This window comes from Arabidopsis thaliana (assembly GCF_000001735.4).
Source record: "Arabidopsis thaliana chromosome 1 sequence".
Classification (NCBI taxonomy): Eukaryota; Viridiplantae; Streptophyta; class Magnoliopsida; order Brassicales; family Brassicaceae; genus Arabidopsis; species Arabidopsis thaliana.
Genome location: NC_003070.9, coordinates 19809217 through 19831316, shown reverse-complemented (window position 1 = coordinate 19831316; position 22100 = coordinate 19809217). Strand labels below are relative to the sequence as shown.

The following is a 22100-nucleotide window of genomic DNA, read 5'->3' as shown; positions in this document are numbered from 1 at the left end:
TCTATGTGGAGTGAATATATTGGATTTTGCATAGAATATTTTAAGGATTTTCCCGGTGAAAAATAATGCTGAAATTGGAACTTATTGCAAAATAAAAAATAATTACAATTCTAGAGCAATAGAGTCAACTATATAAGGTATATTGAAACTTATGTAAAATTAGAGGTATCTAAAGTGGGTAATAAAATACATAATTTTGGCAACAACTATAAGAAATAAAAAAAGATTCAACAAAACTATGATTGCTTAAGCGATGACATAATAATTAATCAATGTCAGGACAGTCCACAAGCCATGTGATTTCTCTGTTTATATACATTAGTATATTTTGTAGTACGTAGTCTAATAGTAAGAGGATTTTAAATATGTGTATATTGGAGAATATATACGAAGATTTTGATTAATTAAATCAGTAGAGAGAGAAAATAACAATAATCACGAGTACTGGATCTCCGTCAAAAAGCCGCAATGTTAATCTGTGCGTGACAAGTGGTTCAGTTACTGATAAGAACGAACGATAATATTATATTCTACTATGAATTGAATATATTATGGATTGATTGTTGATTGTTTTATTTTTGTATGCAATCACGTGGATATTATTAATAAGTTAAGATACTCAAAATATTTGGTCAATTTCACTTTTTCCGTAGTTATACGCCTACTCTTTTGCGTGTTGCAAAATCAAGCATTAATATGGTATCATCCTCTTCAAAGATAATGGAAATGAAGAATGTTTCATAATAATCCTACTTCTACGTATTAAAAAGATACTTATACTAAGGATAATAAACTTACGCCGCAAACAATGCTATTAAATTTTATAATGTCAGTTTGTCACATTGACATTAAAATATTTCCAAAAGTAAAATCAGTTGGGGTTTTTTCCCTCCCACTTGGAAAGACCTTTCACATGATTTGCTCTTTGGAATTTTCAGCAATAAAAGTGTTACTGCTTTAATTTCTAGTTATGTGAAGTCTTTGATTACTTCTTATCAAGAAAAAGATTCTTTGATCTTACTTGTGTCCAAATAAATTGGCCTAATAACCGACTAATACTTTACTGGGTAAGTAGAAATGTGGTAGCAAGTCTCTCCCAGAAAATTCCAAGTTTTCCATCATTACGTGAGCCTATTACAAGTCTCATAAGCATTATTTAATTAAATCACAACTAATTTAGTAAAAGATCAACACGACAACACCCACTAGACTATTTTCTTCAACCACACGGTTTTTAAAACTTAAAATCGGAGTTGAAGAGTTTACAAAAAAAAGGTTATGTTTCTACTTCTAACAGTAGCTAAACAAATTTTCCACTTAAGTTACGTTGAATAAAATAAAATAGAAAATAGAAATTGAAACATACCTATCAATTTCTTATAAGAAAATATGTATATACTTATCACGAAAGATTATAAACTGATAGAAATCGCATGCCACTCAGAAAGCTCTTGGATTGATAAGATAAACTCTGAACAATTCGTATGCAAATTTTGATGTCTAAAATAGTGAGACAAAATATAACTTTATATAAGATATAGTCCATCCTAGTGCTTTCAACGATCCAAATAAAAAGAATAGACTATGTTAGCTAATAGCTATGTATGTTGTCGCTAACTCTGAGCACCCATTAATACCACTTGGATATCTTGCACGTGAACCTTCTTAACATTCCATGAACCATTTGCCATGAATTACTTATTTTGGAAACAAGTAAAACAACCATATCAAAATAGCTTGTGCGTGACCATGCAGTCTTTAATTTCCATATGTTATGTAGGCTAAAAACAAGATGGTGAATCAGGGAGTTCACTGGTGCCTGCATATATAATTAATTATGTAACCATAAAATGTAAGACTTGTAATATACTCATTTTTTCACACAATTAATCGTCGGTGGAAAAATAAGATATTCAGGAAGACATCACTAAAAAAAAAATAAAGATCTCAAGTGCATGGCTGGTTCTTGGAAGATCTTAATTAGACCATGCTTTGAAGTTGGTGTGAATTTGTCTGCAAGCGGATGACAAAACGGTGCTATTGGGAGCAAAATGTTAGAGGTGGAGTTTTTTTCAATTGCATTTAGAGATGTAAACTCTAATTTAAACTACATTAAACATTCTATCACATGATATAGAATGTCATGATTTTGAGACGTATTGCTTTGAAATGGTCGTATAGTATATGACTGAGTGGTCAGCTTTCTCTAAATTTTTGAATGAATTTAGTTTGCTTCGATTTAAGTTTGATAAAAACATTTTTTCTCCAATTTAATGTTTGGTTAAACTTCAAGACATATTTGTGCCGTTATTTTAATAATATTTTTCTCTTGGTTGGACAATCTCATATAGAGAATTTAAATGAGTTCGTGGCTGGAACAAAAGAATTAATGGGTGCAATATATAATGTCAGTTTGAAGATCCATTACTTGTTTCTTTAGTCAACATATGTGGCATATCGACTAAAGCACGTAAAAATATTCGTACTCGATCAAAACTCAAAAGTGCAGAGTTTTCTTTTTGTATAGAGAGTGAAAGGAAAATTGAATGGGCTTTTGATTTGATGTAAAAGCCTGCGGATACTTCCATTTTTTTGAGTAATCGTATGTGATGTTTCTTTGGGACACATGACTCGTCGAGATTGTGTCCGTCCATTTCTTGATGCGATTGTCTCCTCGGATTTGATGCATCCATACGTACGCTCCTCTCTCTTTTTCTTTTCTTCTTTATAGGTGCTTATAAGTTTTAAATTTTTTTGGTTTAATATATAGGTGCTTTATAAGTTCATACTCCTATTTTGTAAAAATCTCATATATTCCAGGATCTAAATTTAACCAAGAAAATAATACGGATGAATTTTGTATGTATATATAATTGTGTTTCAGTAACGTAAGGCACCTGAGAATTTCCAATGATGCATGCTCAGACCCTTGAATATAATTATCAGTTTGTTATCATTTTTGATGTATTCATCATCCTCAAGGTTTGTCAGAACATCATATCAATACGTAGTAGAATTGCTGGAGAAAAAAAAATAGAATAAAGAGAGGAGATACACTTCTCAATCTTTCAAAAAAGTTGTACGTTTTCTACAAAGAAAGATTCCATATCTTTGGGGTTTCTTGGAAACCTTTTTTTTAATAAACGTAATGGCACATGGAACTAGTTCCATCCTACAGATGAAGAACTCATCAATCACTATCACTTCAAACACAGTCATTGATTCCAATTTCTCATGTGTAACCATTTCACAATTTAATCACACCAAGTCTGAGCCTAGGGAGAAGGACCAGTCCTCCCTGGTGATTCCCAAACAAACCCTAGTTTATAATATTCTTCTGTTCTTTATGTCTTAATTAAATCATTTTTTGTTTTGTAATAATTCTAAAAGCACTTCACATTATTATTTTTTGGTAATACATTGAGCTAGAGAATGCGTAATTTAGTAATGATGAAAAGAAAGGGTTTTTCTTTACATCAAAAGATGAAAGTTGCCAACAGGACTGATGATAAATATGCTAGCTAGTTATTAGAAAGCTAACAGAGAGATCAAAATCTCAAAGACACATTCTCTAGCAAAGAATCTAGCTCGATCGGAAGTGAGAAAGGAAGGATAAACTGAATAATCGTCTCATTAATTCAACAGTAATCTGTACAATGAACCATATAATATACAGTTATACACTTACATATTTACCAAGTAAAACAGCTAACTAATTAACAAACAGTTAACAAAAGAATGGTAATTAACTAACTAGTCAAATATTCGCTTTTAGGGATGAAGAAGACTCTTGTCTCCTATAAAATCATACTAGTTACTAAAGAAGATAAGAGTGATTGGGCTATGCATCAATATCATCTCGATAGCTAATTCTCTTACCATCACATTTCCTCTTTTGCCTATATTTCACAATTGTGTGTACTTTATATAATACGTTTATCCGTATATATGTATGTACGAGAAATATAATGTTCCTCTCCGGAATGGTAACGACAATTATGTAGATTGATATTGTACATGTGATTGCACGCCTTATGACCAGAAAAATGTTAACCATGCTATTTCATTTAATGTTTGACTAATATGTTAGATTAGATAAGTAGTGAAATAACGAGACAGTCGACGGTACCACTTTAACTGGGTTTTTTTGTTCCCGAAAATAGCGATGAAATGTTTAAAAGTTTTTACCCAAAACAAACATTAAAAGTTGGTTTTAGTAAATTAATAACATTTATTTTTACACGTTTTTAGTATATTACGCAGTTTTAATTTTAATTTTTTGGGGTTCAAAGCACTTTATGTTCTTAGAAACCTGAAAATGTGTTTTTACCATTAACTACATATATAATTTCTTTTTTTAGATTAACAAATTATTTTGTATTATACGATATACTCTAATCAGAGCCAGCCGGTCCAACGTTATCAAAGGTCCTAATCATAATTATTGTTTGTTGTCACTTTTGAATGTCATAATCTTATAAACGAAAAGAACATGGATGACCAAAAAAAAAAAACGAAAAGAACATGAAATGGTAACGACAAAGAAAAATGTTAATCATCAAAACCAGACTACAAAAGCAAATTTTTGAATCCAAATCTCATCATTTCACCCAAAAAAAATTAAAACACCAATTCTAACTTTCAATGATCTATAAAATTTTGGGCCATAATCCTTGGTTTATGTGACTTATGCACTATACCGGCCTCGACTCCAATTTCATATTTAGATAGTTAATCTGATTGTCATCTTTTGTGTGACGGATGGATTCTTCTGTGTAACGTTTGCATGCATGAAAACCCGCGGAAATTAAAAACATGAATATTCGCCGCGCGCTGTGGCAGAGTCATCGTAGCATTTATCTCACTGATCCTCGCCGGCTCAGGCACATCCATTGAGCACGTGTCATGTTAACATGTAATCATGTCATTGACTTTGTATTTTGTTGTTGGATTAGGAAACTGATGAAATTTGTCGGCCAAATTAACTTGGTTATAATATCATATGATATCAAGTCCAGTCTATAGTATTAAGGATCTTGTATTATCACTCATATAATTAATTAGCTCTTATATTCCCGTAACTTTTTTCTTTTAAAATAAAACTTGTAGAGAAGCAAATCTCTAGAAACACTTGTGTGGTCTAGTTATCGGTTGAGTGTAAATTTAAACCCCAAATCTCTCTTAAAATCTTTTTCGAACACGTGGTGTTACTCACAAAGATTATATTCTTTGGTTCGATAATTTAATTATGTAGATACAGTTTGTAGTATAGTATGTAATTTAAATTTGCTATGGCATGAAATTCTCAAAGGTTTAATTATTAATATCAAATTGTTTTACTAGTTTTGCTTTTAGGAAACGAAAAAAAACTTTTTTGAATTCAACGTGACATAGAAGTAATTTTGAATAATTAACACAGACTAATGATGATGATGTTTATTTCTTTTCGTAAATTACCAATTTAATCTGTGGACACACACAAAAGATAACCAATCCATTAATCAAGGCGTAAAGATCCAACAAGTAAGGTGTGAAGTGTCGACTGTTGACCAAGTCGTTAAGAAAAGAATTTAAAACAAAAAACAATGAACGAAAGTAATAAAATGGATAATGACGTCACTGTCTTGGTCTTCTCCTGCCGTCAAATTAAATTCCGTCTTTACGAAACTGAAAAAGAATCGACTTGACGGTGGTCCCACCTTCGTTAAATTTGCGGTTAACCGACGCGGGTCTCCATCCTTTAATCTTGTCCCACGTGTCTTTATTATCCACGTGGCATAAGAGAATCCAGAATAAAAAAATGTAGAGATTTTGGGTTTTAGCGTTAGGGGCGGCTGATTTTAGCTTATGTCACCGTCAAGAAAAACGTTATAACGCTCTTTTGTCGAAACGGCTTACGTGATCGTCACGCGTTATCATTAAAACGCGGTTCCTGAGCCGCGCGTCCTCGTGATTGTGCCACGTTTCTGAAGAATTCTCGCTCGGCTTTTTGATGCGCCGCTGATTCTTTGTTGTTGTTATTAAATTTAAAGTTGATGTTGTTGTTGTCCGTAATTTTCCAGATTCTAATGCCAATATCTGCGTCTCTTTAATTGTGAGAGGAGAGCTTTTAATTTCTCGCTTGTTGTTGCCAATTTATTTCCATCAGAAAACACTTCAGAAAAAAAATGTTCGTAACATTTGAGTATGATGGCATCTAAACTAACGCACTTTATATAGCAGATCGTCTTATAGGTTGTTTGGTAGTACAATCAAGATTAGGAAAATAAATGGATTCATTGTGTGATAGTATGTTTCCACCGTGTGGAACTTATGATGCATTGATTAATCACTCAATTTTATAACCTTTTCTGTTACAAACATGTGCTTTGCCTTGGAGTCTTCCTATTCTACTAGATTATACTTATTACTTAACAGTAGTTGACATACAATAGTCTTCTAAACTACAAAAAAAATACAACAAATGTATTCGATAGTATTCTTTTTCTTTTTACCAAATAGGCATGTAAAAAACGATCAATTGGGTTGGTTATATGTCAAAATAGGGAGACTCAAGACAAAACGAGACTCAAAACTCTCGGTTAAAGAATGCCAATCAACATGAATAGAGATGTCAATCATTAGGCCGACAGTAGGTCTTGGTGGCCTAGTCAGGCTCAAGAGGCAGTCGATCAATACTCATTCATGGTATCGATCGATTTTGTCGACAAAATGGAATTGGCATGATGAAATATCGATCAATTATTCAACAAAATAAATTGACTTGTCTTGCCTCTAACGGGCTGTTGATTGATGCAACATAGAAGCTATCGATCAACACCTTCATTTCTTGTATTTTTTTCCTTCAGTTTTGCTCCAAAAACTTTAATCTTGTTCGAATCCAGTTTTTATCTAAACTGACTCTATAAATACCAGAGATTCTTTATAACACTGAAAACTTATTGAGTATATTAGATTTAGAAGTTTAGTAAATATTCTAACACCTCAAAGTTTGAGACAGAATTTTTAAGTTGATCAAGTTATAACAGTATTCTGAAAAGTGTATTTTCCAATCTTATTGATATGTTTCATTCACGATTTTTTTTTCTCCTTTCTCTTATCCCTCGACGATTGAATTTAAGATCAGATGTTTTAGCCCGTCTAGCCAAAATGTTTTTTGAAGACATTGGCTTTGTAAATTATACTCATTTGGTTTGAGCGATAATCAAGAAATTACTTTACAATTTAAGTTTGAATTTGGCAAAAAAAAGTTTTTGTTGTGCGTTTATTTGACTAGATTATATTATACTTTACTCTAACTACAATCATATATATACATTGGTAACACGATAGACAACATATATAAAAGTCTTTTAAACTATAAAAGCCAACATATATATTCCATAGTATTCTTTAAAACAAAAACAAATATGCATGTAAATAATAGATTTGTCTTTTTATTGTTGTCACTGTAGCGACATTTTTTTCCGTCACTGTAACAACGTATATTTTCTCCACAGAACTAACAAATTCGAATCTATTTGTTTGATGGTGTTCATTTTTAATCCAATGTACATATGCAAGTAGTAGATATCTCTTTCTTTTTTGTATATACACGATATATAAAATAGTTCACTAAGTTATAAATCTAAAAATTTATTTTGATAATATTTTGTTTACCAAATAAATACACAAATAGTATATATGCGTTGTTCGTCATGATATCGTCATATATAAAATCCACTACAATATAAAATTTTGGTCATTTTGTTTGATAATATTTATTTTTCACCAGATATAAGCATGTAAATAATAGATTTTTTTTTTCTTGTCGGCTCGTTAACGACATTTATAACGGAATAACGGTATACTAAAGTACAAATTTTTATTCTATTCCCTTTATACCAAATAAGCTTTCATGGTAACATCCGCTAAATTATATATTGTCATCATGGTAACATCCGCTAAATTACAAATTTCAAATAATTTTTACTTTTACCAAACAGAAAAGTAAGAAATATTTTTTTGTCGACACTTTAACGATATATATATGTAACGGTATATAATTTACAAATTCAGAAATTTTGTTCGCTATATATTTTCTTACAAATTTTTTTTTTTTTGTTTATGTGTTAACAACATATATAACTACAAATTCGATAATTTTGTTTGAATATTTTTTCTACTAGATACACACACAATAGTTTATATTATATATATATATATATAAATCTTGACCTAACTAAAACATATAGTTTAAAAGGGTGTTATTAGTTCTTAATTAATTAAAAAAAATTCAAGAATCTGATAAAATCATAGATTGTAAAGAAATGAAAGTTTCTAAACTATTATTATAGAGTTTTCTATAATCTTGTTGATTAGTTTTTCACAATTTCTAAATTTTCTCAAACAATCTTTCTTTTTTAATGATACTTTTCGTAACTTTATTTTGGAAAAAGTGTAGAAAATCATAAACCAATAACACAATAATTTAATTCATTGACAATTATAGATTCTTTTGTTTTAGCTAAATAATATAAAATTTATAATAATTTTATAAAAGTATAAATCCAATAACTATAGATTTATCAAGATTTTAAATTATTTTTTACAAATCTTAATATTTTAAATTTTTTTAATTGAATAACAATAGATTCTTTATAATATTTTAAGTTACTAAAACTTTAATTAAATCACAAACTAATAACACTCTTTAATAGTGTATACTAGTATTATTGTTATGTCATTATATAGATTTAAATCCGCATATTACATTGCTTTAATAAGAAAAATTACTTAAAATTGCAAAGTGGCGATATAACATGTTTTATAGATTTAGTACAAATATGTTCCTAGTTTAAATAGGGATAAATGCAGCAAAAACCAAATTATATTATATTCTTAATAGGCAGTAACTTAATTTATAAGATTGTGATTTGTGCAGTCTTTGTTACAAAGGTGAAAAAGGGTAATAAATAAGATTCTTTTGGAGAAAGAGAAGTGAACACGTGGCAAAACATAAGTGGATATAATAACAAAAACCAGTTTTTATATGAAATAAGAGAAGCATGAGAGAGAGATAATTAAACCATCTCTCAAAATGGCTTTGACTGTTCACAAGAAAGCTCCCCAAAAGGAGCGTTGCTTTACTCTCCTATAAAAAGAAGCTCTTCTACTTCTTCTCGTTACCACAAAACTCTTTCACCGATCTTCTCGTTCCATTCTTCTTCCTAATTACACCATGCCCAACATCACCATGGGTTTGAAACCCGACCCGGTTGCTCCAACGAACCCGACTCATCATGAGAGTAATGCTGCCAAAGAGATTCGTTACAGAGGCGTTAGGAAACGTCCATGGGGAAGATACGCCGCTGAGATCCGAGATCCGGTTAAGAAAACTCGAGTCTGGCTCGGTACGTTCGACACCGCTCAGCAGGCGGCGCGTGCTTACGACGCAGCCGCGCGTGACTTTCGTGGTGTTAAGGCTAAGACCAATTTCGGTGTTATCGTTGGTAGTAGTCCTACTCAGAGTAGCACCGTCGTCGACTCTCCCACGGCGGCACGGTTTATAACACCTCCGCACCTCGAGCTCAGCTTAGGCGGCGGCGGCGCGTGTCGTCGTAAGATCCCGCTTGTGCATCCGGTTTACTACTATAACATGGCGACGTATCCAAAGATGACGACGTGTGGTGTCCAGAGCGAGTCTGAAACGTCGTCGGTCGTTGATTTCGAAGGTGGAGCTGGGAAGATATCTCCGCCGTTAGATCTGGATCTTAACTTAGCTCCTCCGGCGGAATAGGCCGTGAGTTTTTTTTTTCTTATGTCGTTTCTTTAGACAAAAAAAAATAACGTTTCCTTTTTTTTTCTGCCTAAGAAAAAAATATTATCCGTTTTTTAGAAGAAAGTGTAGAAAAGCTCCAATATAATTTTTAGCTGCCGTGAAAAAAAAGTCGTTATGTATATATTATTATGAAACCCTATTATAAATCGACGTAACATAAGAGGATCTTAAGCTTTTTTTTTTTCTTTAGTATTTGCCAAGGAAATGCATCATCGTAAATTCGTAATTGAAAAGATAAAGTATTATAGAGCTTTTTGGGGCTCGTGTGTAGAAGAAATAGATAAAGAATGGTAATGTTATTATTATAAGACTAAATATAGTGATGAGTATCGTCGTCGTCGGCTTGAAAAGACAATGGTCCAAGTGTCGTGAAGACACGCACCAATCGTGGGAGGACCGGACCCATCTTCTCTGGCTGCGGCGTACGTTAGAAGAATACTTCTTTACGCTTACGTCATTTTCACAGTTTGGACTGCTTTTCTAACTTTTGACTTTTGTGTTTTGCATCAACTCTTTTAACTCCGATGATTTATTAACAGATGGTTAAGAGTCTTGCTTAAGTTGAATAGTATTCGATTTGAAATGGTAAAAATGTTTTAAGGAAGTTGAAGATAAGAAGAGCGGCGGCTTCATAATGAGAGACAAAGGAAGGATGAGATTTGATTTTGATTCTTGTCGCCAACTTTGTGATCAAAAAACGTATAAAACAGTTATGCTCTATGGTCGCAGATCCAACGGCTGGAATCGTCATCGTTACCACGTGGACGCTTAACATAATTTAAATTCTTATTTCATATTTTTTTAAAGAAGTTAGTATGTTTTAAAATATATATATATGCATGCGTACAAAATCGTGTTAAGGGTTATAATAAAGGGATGTAAAATTGGGGCCTCTAGAAAGTTGAATAGTTTCAATTAAGCCCTTATCTTAACGACATTTAGCCCCACTCAACCAAATATACACCCATGTCATGTCACTACGCACAACTATGGATCACTCCCATAAGTAGATGTTTTATATCAATTGACGATTGCAACTTTTTTACGTTACAAATTTAATGCTGGACCGAAGGCTACCATACTAGGATCCGAAAGCCCGATCCACGTGTGGCGTCATCAGGACAATGTTTGCGACACGTCGGCTGAGGTGTTTGGCGCGGTGTTTATGATAACGGCGTTTACACAAACCTCTGTTTATGAGCTCTGTGACTGTGACTGTATGATTTTAGTAAAATAACGAAAACAAATACTAGGTCCTTTCGTTCTTTGACCATTTCTCCGACCAAAAAGGGACCACTTACTCATCTACGTATATTGGATAATACATTGTATTATCACCTTTAATGAATACGTGTCCTCTGTGAAGCTTCAGTGACCCAATGAGAAAACAAAAATGCTGATTTAGTGTGACCCCAAATTTTATTTATTTTGTACGTAAACAAATGTTTTCGTTGACTAAAGAAACTTTGCCATTGGGCGATGGCCTTTTATTTTGGATGAAAACTCAAGAACTTTTGTTTTGCTAAATTTCCTTGTTATGTTTAGGCCTCAAATAGAAAACTTAGCAAAACTAAAGATCTTGAGTTTTCAATTTTTCATCAAAAATAATGGTCCTTAGTCTTTTGAGTTTATATTGTGAGAAAGAGAGTCACGGTTGCTATTTATTTCTTTGTATGTTGCTATTTCCAGAGTAACGATTGAAAGATATACTCAGGTTGGGACTTAATCATCTAAACCAAGACCGAGCTGGTATTCCTGAGCATATGTTTGACTCACTACAGGTCCTCTCATGGTAATAACCCTTGTTAGTCAATTTTTTTAGTTTACAGCTGCATTGAGTTGTCTGATTCATGAACCACACAAGTTGCCACTTTTGTAGAAGAATTAACAACAAAAGATTGATGACTTTTGTCATATGAGAGAGTTAAGAGAAAGAAAAACAAAAATAATGATTATGAGTACTGGTATATGAATGAAATGGTAAGAGTGATTACATATTATCACAGATAAAAGGCAAGCCCTTAATTATACAACTAAGAATATGCTTCCTCTCTAAAAAAAACCAGGAAGGAAAAATAAAGATAAAACTAAAAAGGCCAAAATAAGGTAGAAAATGCCAATTAAAAAAAAAAAAACTTAAAATTTTATAAATACACCCTTTTTCTGAAAAAAAATTATACACATAAATACCAAAATTCAATGCATCAAATCAATGTAAGAGACACACAAACAACATTCTTATGTTCTGTCTTCTGTGAGTTTCTCAACTTTGGTTAAGATCACGCGATGTTTGACCTAGCCATCTGCAAAACACAGAAAATTAAATAAACATTGTAAGTTATTACTCAGTTTTCGTTTCAGGAGAAATGTTTAATGCTAATCACATCAGTCAAACCTTGAGAATAAGAATCTTGCAAGTGGACTAAAGTTTGCATTAGAACTAAATTCTTTGCTAGCTTGCTTTCTTTTGTTCTCTGCATCATTGTTCATTGTCTTAGCGAACACACGGATCGCCATGTCTTGCACTTCTTTCACTGACACTTCCTTTGTACTGTATGACCATTTTCGAGTTTCATTAGATCAAACCCAGTATTGCCAATATAAAACAGACTGATACTGTATACACAAGTGTGTGTATATGTTCTTTTATAGTTACACTTACCTTCCCAACTGTTCGATCAGTTTGGCAATAAAAGCTTCAGAAGAACCAGGCTTTTCGCGTTCCATTTTAACTAAGGATCTCGAAACTCTATGTCCAATAGTTCCTTTTGAGTCGTCACCCCCAACAGCCTATATTATTTGCAGCTTCTAACTCAAGACCGAAACTTTTTTTTCTCTAAATTGAAGATGACTCATAACTCATTGAGAGAAGTAAGATGGCAAATGTGAGCGTAGTTTATAGCTTACCTCTTTTAGGGATGGTAATAGCAATAGTGACAATGATGCAGACAATGATGCCAATTTGGAGTCATCTTCTTCATCATCACTCACTTGTTGTGATCTCATGACTGGTCTTTGTTTATCAGAATGATCGCGGGAATTTCTGCAAGGTAACAGCTTTCATGTCAGAAATAACCAGACAACTCCTTGTGACCAGCAGAAGCCTTAGTATACATAAACACACTAACCTCAAGTAATCAGAATTATCTGTTGCTTGCTCTCTTCTTTTGTTAACCTTCCCATTACCAAGTCTTTCCCTAGCATTCCCTCTTCTGAAACCTGCTTCAAGTGCTAATTTTGCCTGAAAGAAGAATAACGGAAATGAATAAGAACACAGGAGAATAACTTGTAATCTCAGAGACAACTTCAAAAGATTAAGTTTCAAACAACCTCTGCAAGATTTGAGATGCTATCCTCTGAGGCACTGGAACTTCTTTCTTGAAGCCCTAGTCTAGATCTCGGTGTTCGAGGTGATCCAGAATCATCATTCTGCCCACGGACAACAACTGTTCCACTTGTAGAAGCATCATCAAAAGACGTATACCTGGTAGACTACACAGAAGAACTGGAATTAGACATACTAATTGTTGGAACAGAATGATAGGACCAAGGCAAAGTACACAGACTTGCTTTATAAGTTGAAAAAGAGAGAAAGAATTTCCAATACCCCAGAGCTTTGATCACGAAACATTGAAGATGACTGAGAGCTTCTCGGCGATCTTATGACAACAGTTCCAGAACCACTTGAATCATCCTGAAAATTCAGAATGACAAGGATGAGAAAAGTATGATCAACCTCGATCCAGTTCTTTTTATTCTGAAGATGTGATAATCCTCCAAGTGAAAGAAACTTAAATCAAATTGAAAAATGGTTAACTTGAAACACAGCAGATCATGATATATTTGTGAAGTTCAAGAGGATTTTCCCGTGCAATGTCTGCTAATAAGAAAGAATGGGACTGCATCTAGGCACACAAGAGGCAAAGGAACTTACTTCTTCTTGATAGTCATTCTGATAAGAATCTCTTTTATTAAAACCTCCTTCAGAGATTTCAGGGACACCAAAAGTGGATGACAATTGACTACCACTGGTTCGTGATGTTTTTTGAGAAGTCTGATTAGAATTAACTTCTTGGCGCCTTTCCCTGGCTTGTGGAGGTTTTAAAGCTCGAACAGTTCCAGCACCCTGCGAACCCCCAATGCTAAAGTCCCACCCCGCATTTCTGACAGTTTTTACCTGAAAACTGTAGCTCCAAGTTCTTAAGATTTTGACGAACAAGAAAGAGAGAAGAAATCCCAAGAATAGACCATTTATCCAACCATTTATCCAACCTAGTTCCAGAAGTTCCCTGGCCTCTCTCATCTTTAGCCACTCTAACAGTCCCAGATGATTCAGCCGGAGCTTTTGGACCGTTTGTTGGAATCTCTTCGTCCTCTTTTACTTGGTATTTTGGCCGCTCTCTTCAAACAAAAGAAAAGAACAGTATTAGAATCATCCTGTTCTGTATTTTCGTTTGGCATAAAGCAGATCGGAATAAATGAATCAACTGAGGAAACAATAAATAAAAAAACGCATAGTTAATGTCACACAGTCAAATAAGCGGAGTAAATAAACTGAAACCACAAACCAACACTGTTGGGAGAACAAAGATCACACCTTATTCTTTCAAGTAGTTTCGGGCTTTTCCTAGCATTCTTTATAAATCTATGTTTGAGAAGTTCTTTGGCATTTGGTCTCTGAAAGTATAAGGAAGAGTTGTATGAGAGATTTTGGCATGTCACTGCTGACAATAAAGATCAGAGATTGCACTACAAGTACAAGTACCTCAGCCGGAGCCTTTTTCAAGCAGAACGAAACAAATTCCTTCAAAGGACGTGAAAAATGCTCATCTAACTGTGGAGGATATAAACAAGTTAAATATCTAGCTCTGAAAGGTGGCTTCGCAATCAAGACATATGGCAGTATTAGGTTCGTCTCAAACAATGCATTCCAACTATCTAACAAGCCTTTCTCGTGCCAAAACAATATTTAGAATATGAAACCTGAGGAGGGCTTTCCCGGGGAATGATAAAAAGCACTCTCATAGGATGAAGGTCAGCAAGGGGAGGTTCTCCTTTTGCCATCTCTATCATTGTTATTCCAAGAGACCATATATCTGCCTGGAAAAGACCAGAAGCAGAAACCGACAAAATTAGAAAGGGCTAGAAAACAAGTAAAGCCAGGGTATACACAGAAGATTGGGTAAACTAGAAGAACAACAAAAGCTACAGCAGATGGACGAGATACCTTCTCATTATAACCTTCGGAGTTCTGAATCACTTCTGGTGCCATCCAAAATGGTGTTCCTACAAATGTCTGTCAACTTTATATCATTAGCAAATACAGTCCGAAAGTTGTATAATAACACCAAACCATCACAGGCGAGAACTCAACATAATAAAATTCTTAACAAGTTCAAACATTTGAATGACAAGACTATGGAAAAGCATGCACAAAATTCTGTGATGTAGTGCATGGGAACTGGAACTGCACAAAGCCACAGCTATAAGGGTAATAAAGTGAGTGGGTCTATAAGAGCACCCCTAATTACTGGATCAGTAAGCACAATAAATGATGAAGAACGAAACACGATATAGAGTCAGGAGATTCATTAGTATAATAAGATAAGTACCTTTCGCCTTGATATAGTCCGGGTTAATTGTGCAGAAACACCAAAGTCTGCAACCTAATATGCGTGAAAGAAGTTCCAACTAAACCACTCGGATATAAAAGAAAATTTAAGAAATTAATCAAATAAGTTTAAGAAGTAGAAAATACCTTAACATCACCGTTCTCACTCAACAAAATATTGGCGGCTGCAAAAATAGGAAAAAAAAATAGTCATGCAATAAGCGATCAGAACACACAGTATCATGAAAAGCCATAAGATGTTAAAATATATAAGTAGAGAAAACCTTTAATATCTCTGTGGATTTTTCCCTCAGCATGGAGATATTCAACAGCATGAAGTAGGTCGCGCGTAATACAAGCAATTGAAATTTCATCCAATGGATTACCCGGTTGAAGCTACACTCGCAATATAGTTTTAACAGATTATTATTTGCACCAACGAGAATTAAAGGATAATAACTCCACAGAGATGTGTGCATCACTACACAAACAATTTTATATCTCAACTCAGCAAAGAAGTGAAATAACATACAAGGTCAGCAACTGAGCCACCAGCCATATATTCCATGATGATCCATAACTTGGTCTGGTGAAGGTAAGAACCATAGTATTCGGTAATATATGGGCAACGGCATTGTGACAATACTGAAATTTCCTGGGGTTCATAACAGAATGTGAACACGACAATCTTGCACACTACTACTTACCAACAAAACTAACGTCAATTCAAGAGATACCTTCTGTATATCTTCAATCTCGTCTTCTCTGTCACATATGAAGTAAAAGGGCTAGTTAGAAAAGGGCACTGAGCATTGTGGTATTCTTGAGACAAGGATACTACAGCTGGAAACTAGAGCTATTTTATAGAGAAAAAACAAATGTAGATTAATGACTTTAAGAATCACAAACAAGTAGCATATAAAAGATTACCTTTGTTCAATTTAATTACAGAGCAAACGAAATACTATCCAAAAATTTTAAGTGGAGACTACATATTTGATACTACATAAGACTATAAAAATACAAATACTTACGATTCTTCCAGATCAATAACTTTAATGGCAACGTCTTTGTTAAGCTCCGTATCAAACCTGATACGCAGAGGCAACAGCTCAGCATATAAATAAGGTAGACGCAACTAATCTTAGATAGTTATGATTGGACAAGATAGTAAACTAATGCAAATCAGATTCCACAAAGAAACACACAATTTTCAGTTGCTTTCTAGTGGGTCAGATTAGTGCTCACATATCAGTATTGTTGTGTGATAACCAAAAAAGATGCTTTCATGAATATTTATATTCAAGATGAAAGCACATCTATCAGTCTTACTCTATTCTTTAAAAGTAAAGAAGCTACTGACTGCAAAATCTTAAGAACTCAGAATGAATTTTCAGATACTTACGCTTTGTAGACATCACCAAACGATCCTCTTCCGATTAGCTCAAACTGGCTAAATCTGGTTCCAGCTGCCTCTTGTAAACCAGCAACATCATCCATTTCCACAACTAAAACCACCTTCTTCCCCCTCTGCAAATACTTGATTACATCAATAAATTCGCCAATTACAAGCACAATCTCACTTGCAATCAAATTCCCAAAATTGAGTCAACCCTACAACTATTACACTACGCATTCCCAAAAACTGAGATCTATAACTAAAATCTGATAATCACAATGCATATAGACTCTTTACTCGATTCAAGCAAAAAAACCAAAGACTAAAATTTTTTCCCACTATAAGATAGCAAAAATTTGAACATACACGTAATTTGAAACGCCTTCATTGAAATATCTCCAATTCGATCAATCACCAAAGCATACAAGTCCAATTTCTTCTACGATAACGATGTCAAAAATCAGAGAAATTCTAGGATCGCATTCAGATTACCTTATATAGTTGAACGAAGAAGACGCGTTGAATATATACAGATCTTACTTTTGTTCTATCACCTTCCCAAGAAAATTCTCTATCCAATGCTTCTCGAGCACCAAGAGATCGAGAAGATGAACAAGAACTTCGATTATCAAGTTTTCTCGATTTTGATTATTCAATTTTTCATTTTTTTGTTTTCTACTTCTGTTTTTTTTTTTTTTTTAATTTCCTAAAAACAATACGAAAAACCTTTACGACGACCCGACCCGACCCGACCTGAACTTCACCAGTTTACTATCCAAGTAAAGATAAACGACCTGGCCCGAGTTATCATTACCGCTTAGTTTAACGTAGACCTAATCTTAACAAGTTATAAGATAGGCCCAGCCCAAACTTTGACGAGACATTGATTTTGTGATTTTAATTATTTTTACGATTCTGAATAGTAATTAATTATTATATGTTTCTAAATTTTAAAGTTTTTTTCCTTCTAATTTTAAAAGTTTTATGATTTTATTGCTTCTTAATCTTTCATCAATAATCAAAAGAAAAAAAAACTTTGATTACTCTAGGTATTTTTGGCTTGGAGTTCCCTAGTTATTTTGATCATGTTTTTACATCGTCACTAATTAATCGTTCTCTGTGGGTTTTTGAAGAGAAAAATGCAAAAAGACAAACGTTAATTTATGTAAGATAACATCGTTTGGATTGAATTTTTTTGCAAAAGTTTTGTCTCAAATATTTTTTTCCCATAAAGTTTGTTTATATTAGCAGAAAACACAAGCAAATAGATTAGAGAAACATTGAAATTTTGATTATGGACATTTAATAATCTTCTTTTTCACACCAGCATCATCATTTACAAGTATCTGATGAGGCTCCATTGCATGACACTCCCTGCAAGCAAACACCACCGCCTTTAGAATTCTCTTCCACCACTTCATTAACTTACTACTTATTCCTCTTCTCTCCTCCGCCTTCTTCGGCTTCTTCCTCCTCGTCGACTTCTTTTTCCGTCCACCGACCTTAATCCCTCCTCCCTTACTTTTCACCGACCCTTCTCTTTTAAAGACCGGAGTTATATGCTGCCACCGCCGTGAATACGACCCGTAAAGCTGAGCCGTTACAATCTCCGTCGCTTTCTTCCTCTTGCATTGCGGCAAATACGAAACCTTATTTGTCGTGTTTACGGCTTTACCATTTTCCACCGGTGGTCTCTTCTTTAGATCCAATATTAACGATGGTTTGTGATAGTATTCTTTGCTGATGCAAGTGTTTGTTTTCTTTGAAGAAGTTGCGGGCCTTAGGCACATAATCTCTTCGGACCGAGTACCAAAACATGTTATATTAGTCTCTTTCCCATGACCGGTACTAGAACTTGTGATCTTGAAGATATTACAAGTGCTTGTTCTTGGAGTGTAAGATGTCGGGCTGCTACTATCACTGCTTCGGCTGCTCCAACTATCGCTCCGGAAAGTGTTTTCGCTGGTAGTACGTGACACTGAACGTGTCGTTATCGTGCTCGTTGGAAAAGAGTGTGGTAATAGACGGCCGTTGAGGAAAAGATGATCAGCGGGAGAATTTTCCGAGAAGGGGTCTTGTGATGGAGATGTGGGAGTCAATGATCCAAACTCGAAGTCTGATGATAGTGACGTCTCCAGGGACGTCTCTGGTTTGGTCTCGCCGGAGTTTGGGGTAGTTTTCCGGTTATCCTCCATCTTCAAAACGTTTCTTACTTGTGTGTGAATGTGTTTAACTGTTTATTAGTTGTGTTTTTATAGGAACAAAGTTAAAGCTGTACACGTGGCGGAATGAGTACGGCAGTCAAAGACTTGCCAGATCAGTGTTTGACTTTTCTGTGGGGGCATAGGAAGAATGAGATCCAAGTGAAGTAATGGATATGGTGTTCATGTCATGATTTTGTCTAAAGTGTTGTGGATCCCTAAACGATCCCACATGTTGCATCTATAATTAGATTTTTAATAACGAGGCATTGTCTAGATAATTTCATAAATTATATAGGTAACACTATACAAAATTTGATATTAAATTAGTGTTAATATAATAGATTATATTTGTTGTTTGATGATTTTTTTTTTAATTGAAGTCTACAGCTCACAGTCAGAGCCAGAGGTACATACTCTTTGAGGTTATTGTAGTGAGGGACACGGTCTCCCAAAAATACTCTTATAAGTTTTAGCAGAAAGCAACAATGGCTTTATGGAAGTTTATTAAAAAAAATAGTTAAAGGCAACTAAAAGAAGAGAAAACAAATTATCTACTCGTAATCTAAGGTATCATATGCAAATGGAATCTATAGTGCATATGGATTTAGACCTTTGTGGTCTAGATTGAGACACACTTTATTAGTACTTTTCATACAAAAATACACACATTTGCTTAGTGATCAACTTAAAATGTTATCTACATTTATGCACATCTAAGAAATATGACACAAAATTGCTTACAAATGAAGATGGAAAAAAATATTACTTTAGGACTTACGCGCAAAATCAAATATATAATTTTCAATATATTGATTTAAAGTTTTGAACACATAATATATTTTGACCAAAAAAGATACGAACACATCATATATTATCAAGAATATTTTTTTACAAAAATATAAGGCGCATTAACGCATATCCTTCATTAGATAAGATATTCGAGTTATGGATTAACCATAGTAAAACATAATGAACGTAGTGATCAATTCTTTCTCAATCCTTTTCAAAACTCTATCTGATTTTTGTCTCTTTTATCCGATCTTACGAGATCATTACTTTGACACTTTGTACCTTACTCAACAGACATTTTCACTATCCAATACAATTTTTTTGTACAGTTATAAATCCAAACTTCTAATCATGACTACCATAATCACCAGCTTCCAACAAAACTAGTGGAAAATTTAGCTATTTTTTGCGTATCAGTTTAATTTATGTATCTATCTTTGTATAAAACAAAATAAAAATCTAAAATATGTAATTTGGAAAATGGAGAGGGAGTGATATTTTGACCATAATGTTCCACTTAACCCTACTAATTATACTAAAGCTTAGTCACAAACACACCAACTGTATTTATTATTCACAATCTTAATGTTTGTTCCAGCTGATATGAAGAAGAAAGTACACTAAACTGAAGCAAAATTAAAGACAAAGATCTCACTATGTGGCTTGTTGTCTCCCATTCGGGTCTTTCTTTAGGACACATCACTGGCCCATTCTCTAGGGATTAGTTAGGGACCACCAGTTATCATTAACACCCATGCTTAATAATCTTTTACTTTCCTTTTTATTGTATACTCGTCGATTTTGCTTAAAGTTTAATGAACCTTTGACGTAATTATGATTCGGTAATTGGAAGAAGTTGGTTGTGTAGTTTACGCCAATCAAAGAACACACTTAAGTGATAACAAAACCAATACATGCAAGTAGTTTCTATAGTGCTATATATTATGCGTTGTTGGTTTCGGAGTTATAAGCGACATTTTTGTTTTGTAGTCGTATCTATCTGCAGCACAACTAAATCATATTCGTTTCGCAGTCATCGACGACATCGAAAAACTAACTGCGTTTAGTTAAAATTTAAAATGCTAAAAATGTTAACGTTTAAAAGTTTTGGACACTAGTCGCTAAACCAATAACAATATAAGTATATAACAACCAAAATATTAAATTTTTGTTGATTATTAGATTAATCATTTTTGGTGATTAGGTAAATTCACTAAATTGCTAATTGTTGTCGTTTGTCATTGTTGTTGTCAACAATAAAACGAATAAATTTTTATTTTAGCATAAGCAAAAAAAGAGAAAGAAAGAATCATTTCGATATATGATAATGAGATAAACCCACCATATGTTTGGGCTTAATTGGCCCAATTAGGACATATTCTCGTTTTCCTCTCTCTCGCTATCTCTTGTTGCATTTTCGAATTTGGCTAAAATTAGAGTTGTGAAATAGGCAGTTAACAAAATTGAGAATATTACGTAATTAGGCACTTTTTGGAAAGTTAATTCCTAATAAGACACTTTGAAAAGATCAAACACTTTCGATAGGTTATTTGACTCATTTACCCTTTAAATATATTTCTTTTTTGTTTCATTTTATTTGTCTCTCTCCTTCTCCTCTCTTTTCTCTCTCTTACTCTCACAATCAAGCGAAGAAAATAAAAACTTTTACCATGATTTTGATCTCTCTCTCCCCCTCTTCCCATCATCAGTTAACTTATCAGTTCGTTCCTCAATTTTGTTATAATTGAATTTCTAGGATTTTGTTGAAATCTGAGATTCAGATTTTGCTCTTTCTCTCTCTCTCTTTACTGCAAAATTAGAATGAATCTTTGCTCTCTGGGATAGCTTCATTAATCAAGTTTCGGATTACAAAAACGATGTGAAGCAATCTGTCACCATCTTAAGGCGTAACATCAAGCACATCCGCGATTGGCTCGAAAAAGAATCCTCCGCTACCTTCTCATAGTTAGTACTCTCTCTCTCTCACATGATTCCTATTGATTTTCATGTCATTATCTACAATTCTCCATCTAACACACTAAGCACATGTGTTCATGTCTTTGATTTATGTCATTATCTCCAATGCTCCATCTTACATTTCTTCAAATCTTTACTTATATCTTAGATTCGTTCTCCAGTTAATTCTGGGTATCAATTTGATATAAGAAATTGATTAAAAAAAATTGTTTCCTTTTTTCATTGTTTTTTATGTTTAGCATCTAGATCTGCAATTGATATTGGTCGAATTTCGTAAAGATCACATTTTTACGATTTGAA

The 22100-nt window shown here is 33.6% G+C and overlaps 3 protein-coding genes and 1 long non-coding RNA gene across 6 annotated transcripts; 1 reads left to right on the top strand and 3 right to left on the bottom strand.

Moving 5' to 3' along the window:
- The first annotated feature begins 8917 nt into the window (after positions 1 to 8917).
- ERF8 (ethylene response factor 8) lies at positions 8918 to 9980 on the top strand. Its single transcript, NM_104196.3, has one exon — positions 9065 to 9980. It carries the CDS (start codon positions 9221 to 9223, stop codon positions 9776 to 9778), a length of 558 nt encoding a protein of 185 aa, NP_175725.1. The 5' UTR covers positions 9065 to 9220; the 3' UTR covers positions 9779 to 9980.
- A 904-nt stretch (positions 9981 to 10884) lies between these two features.
- On the bottom strand, positions 10885 to 11312 carry AT1G07873. Its single transcript, NR_139326.1, has 2 exons — positions 11121 to 11312; positions 10885 to 11032 (listed from the first exon to the last, which is right to left on the bottom strand). It is a non-coding gene; the product is annotated as an other RNA (long non-coding RNA).
- Positions 11313 to 11752: 440 nt separating this feature from the next.
- Positions 11753 to 17527, bottom strand: ATMAP4K ALPHA1 (Protein kinase superfamily protein). 3 transcript variants are annotated; one of them, NM_001333581.1, is made up of 21 exons: positions 17323 to 17527; positions 16837 to 16961; positions 16466 to 16522; positions 16169 to 16196; positions 15964 to 16086; positions 15716 to 15827; positions 15579 to 15616; positions 15433 to 15486; positions 15048 to 15116; positions 14804 to 14920; positions 14586 to 14654; positions 14418 to 14497; positions 14081 to 14221; positions 13755 to 14004; positions 13428 to 13514; positions 13151 to 13312; positions 12949 to 13061; positions 12728 to 12863; positions 12483 to 12610; positions 12216 to 12371; positions 11753 to 12123 (listed from the first exon to the last, which is right to left on the bottom strand). In NM_001333581.1, the coding sequence occupies exons 2-21, from the start codon at positions 16929 to 16931 to the stop codon at positions 12084 to 12086; spliced, it is 2055 nt and encodes a 684-aa protein (NP_001319212.1). In that variant the 5' UTR covers positions 16932 to 16961; positions 17323 to 17527; the 3' UTR covers positions 11753 to 12083. The 3 variants fall into 3 exon arrangements, with proteins under 3 accessions (NP_001319212.1, NP_175724.2, NP_001185209.1); NM_104195.3 differs by having other exon boundaries at positions 14093 to 14221; NM_001198280.1 differs by having other exon boundaries at positions 14069 to 14221; positions 17323 to 17513.
- Positions 17528 to 18026: 499 nt separating this feature from the next.
- Positions 18027 to 19230, bottom strand: AT1G53163 (membrane-associated kinase regulator). The gene has a single exon (NM_001084238.2). It carries the CDS (start codon positions 19023 to 19025, stop codon positions 18123 to 18125), a length of 903 nt encoding a protein of 300 aa, NP_001077707.1. The 5' UTR covers positions 19026 to 19230; the 3' UTR covers positions 18027 to 18122.
- Positions 19231 to 22100: the final 2870 nt, after the last annotated feature.

Bases quoted from the DNA above. Each gene is read 5' to 3' on its own strand.
- ERF8 (NM_104196.3), top strand. From the start codon at position 9,221: ATGCCCAACATCACCATGGGTTTGAAACCCGACCCGGTTGCTCCAACG.
- AT1G53163 (NM_001084238.2), bottom strand. From the start codon at position 19,025: ATGGAGGATAACCGGAAAACTACCCCAAACTCCGGCGAGACCAAACCA.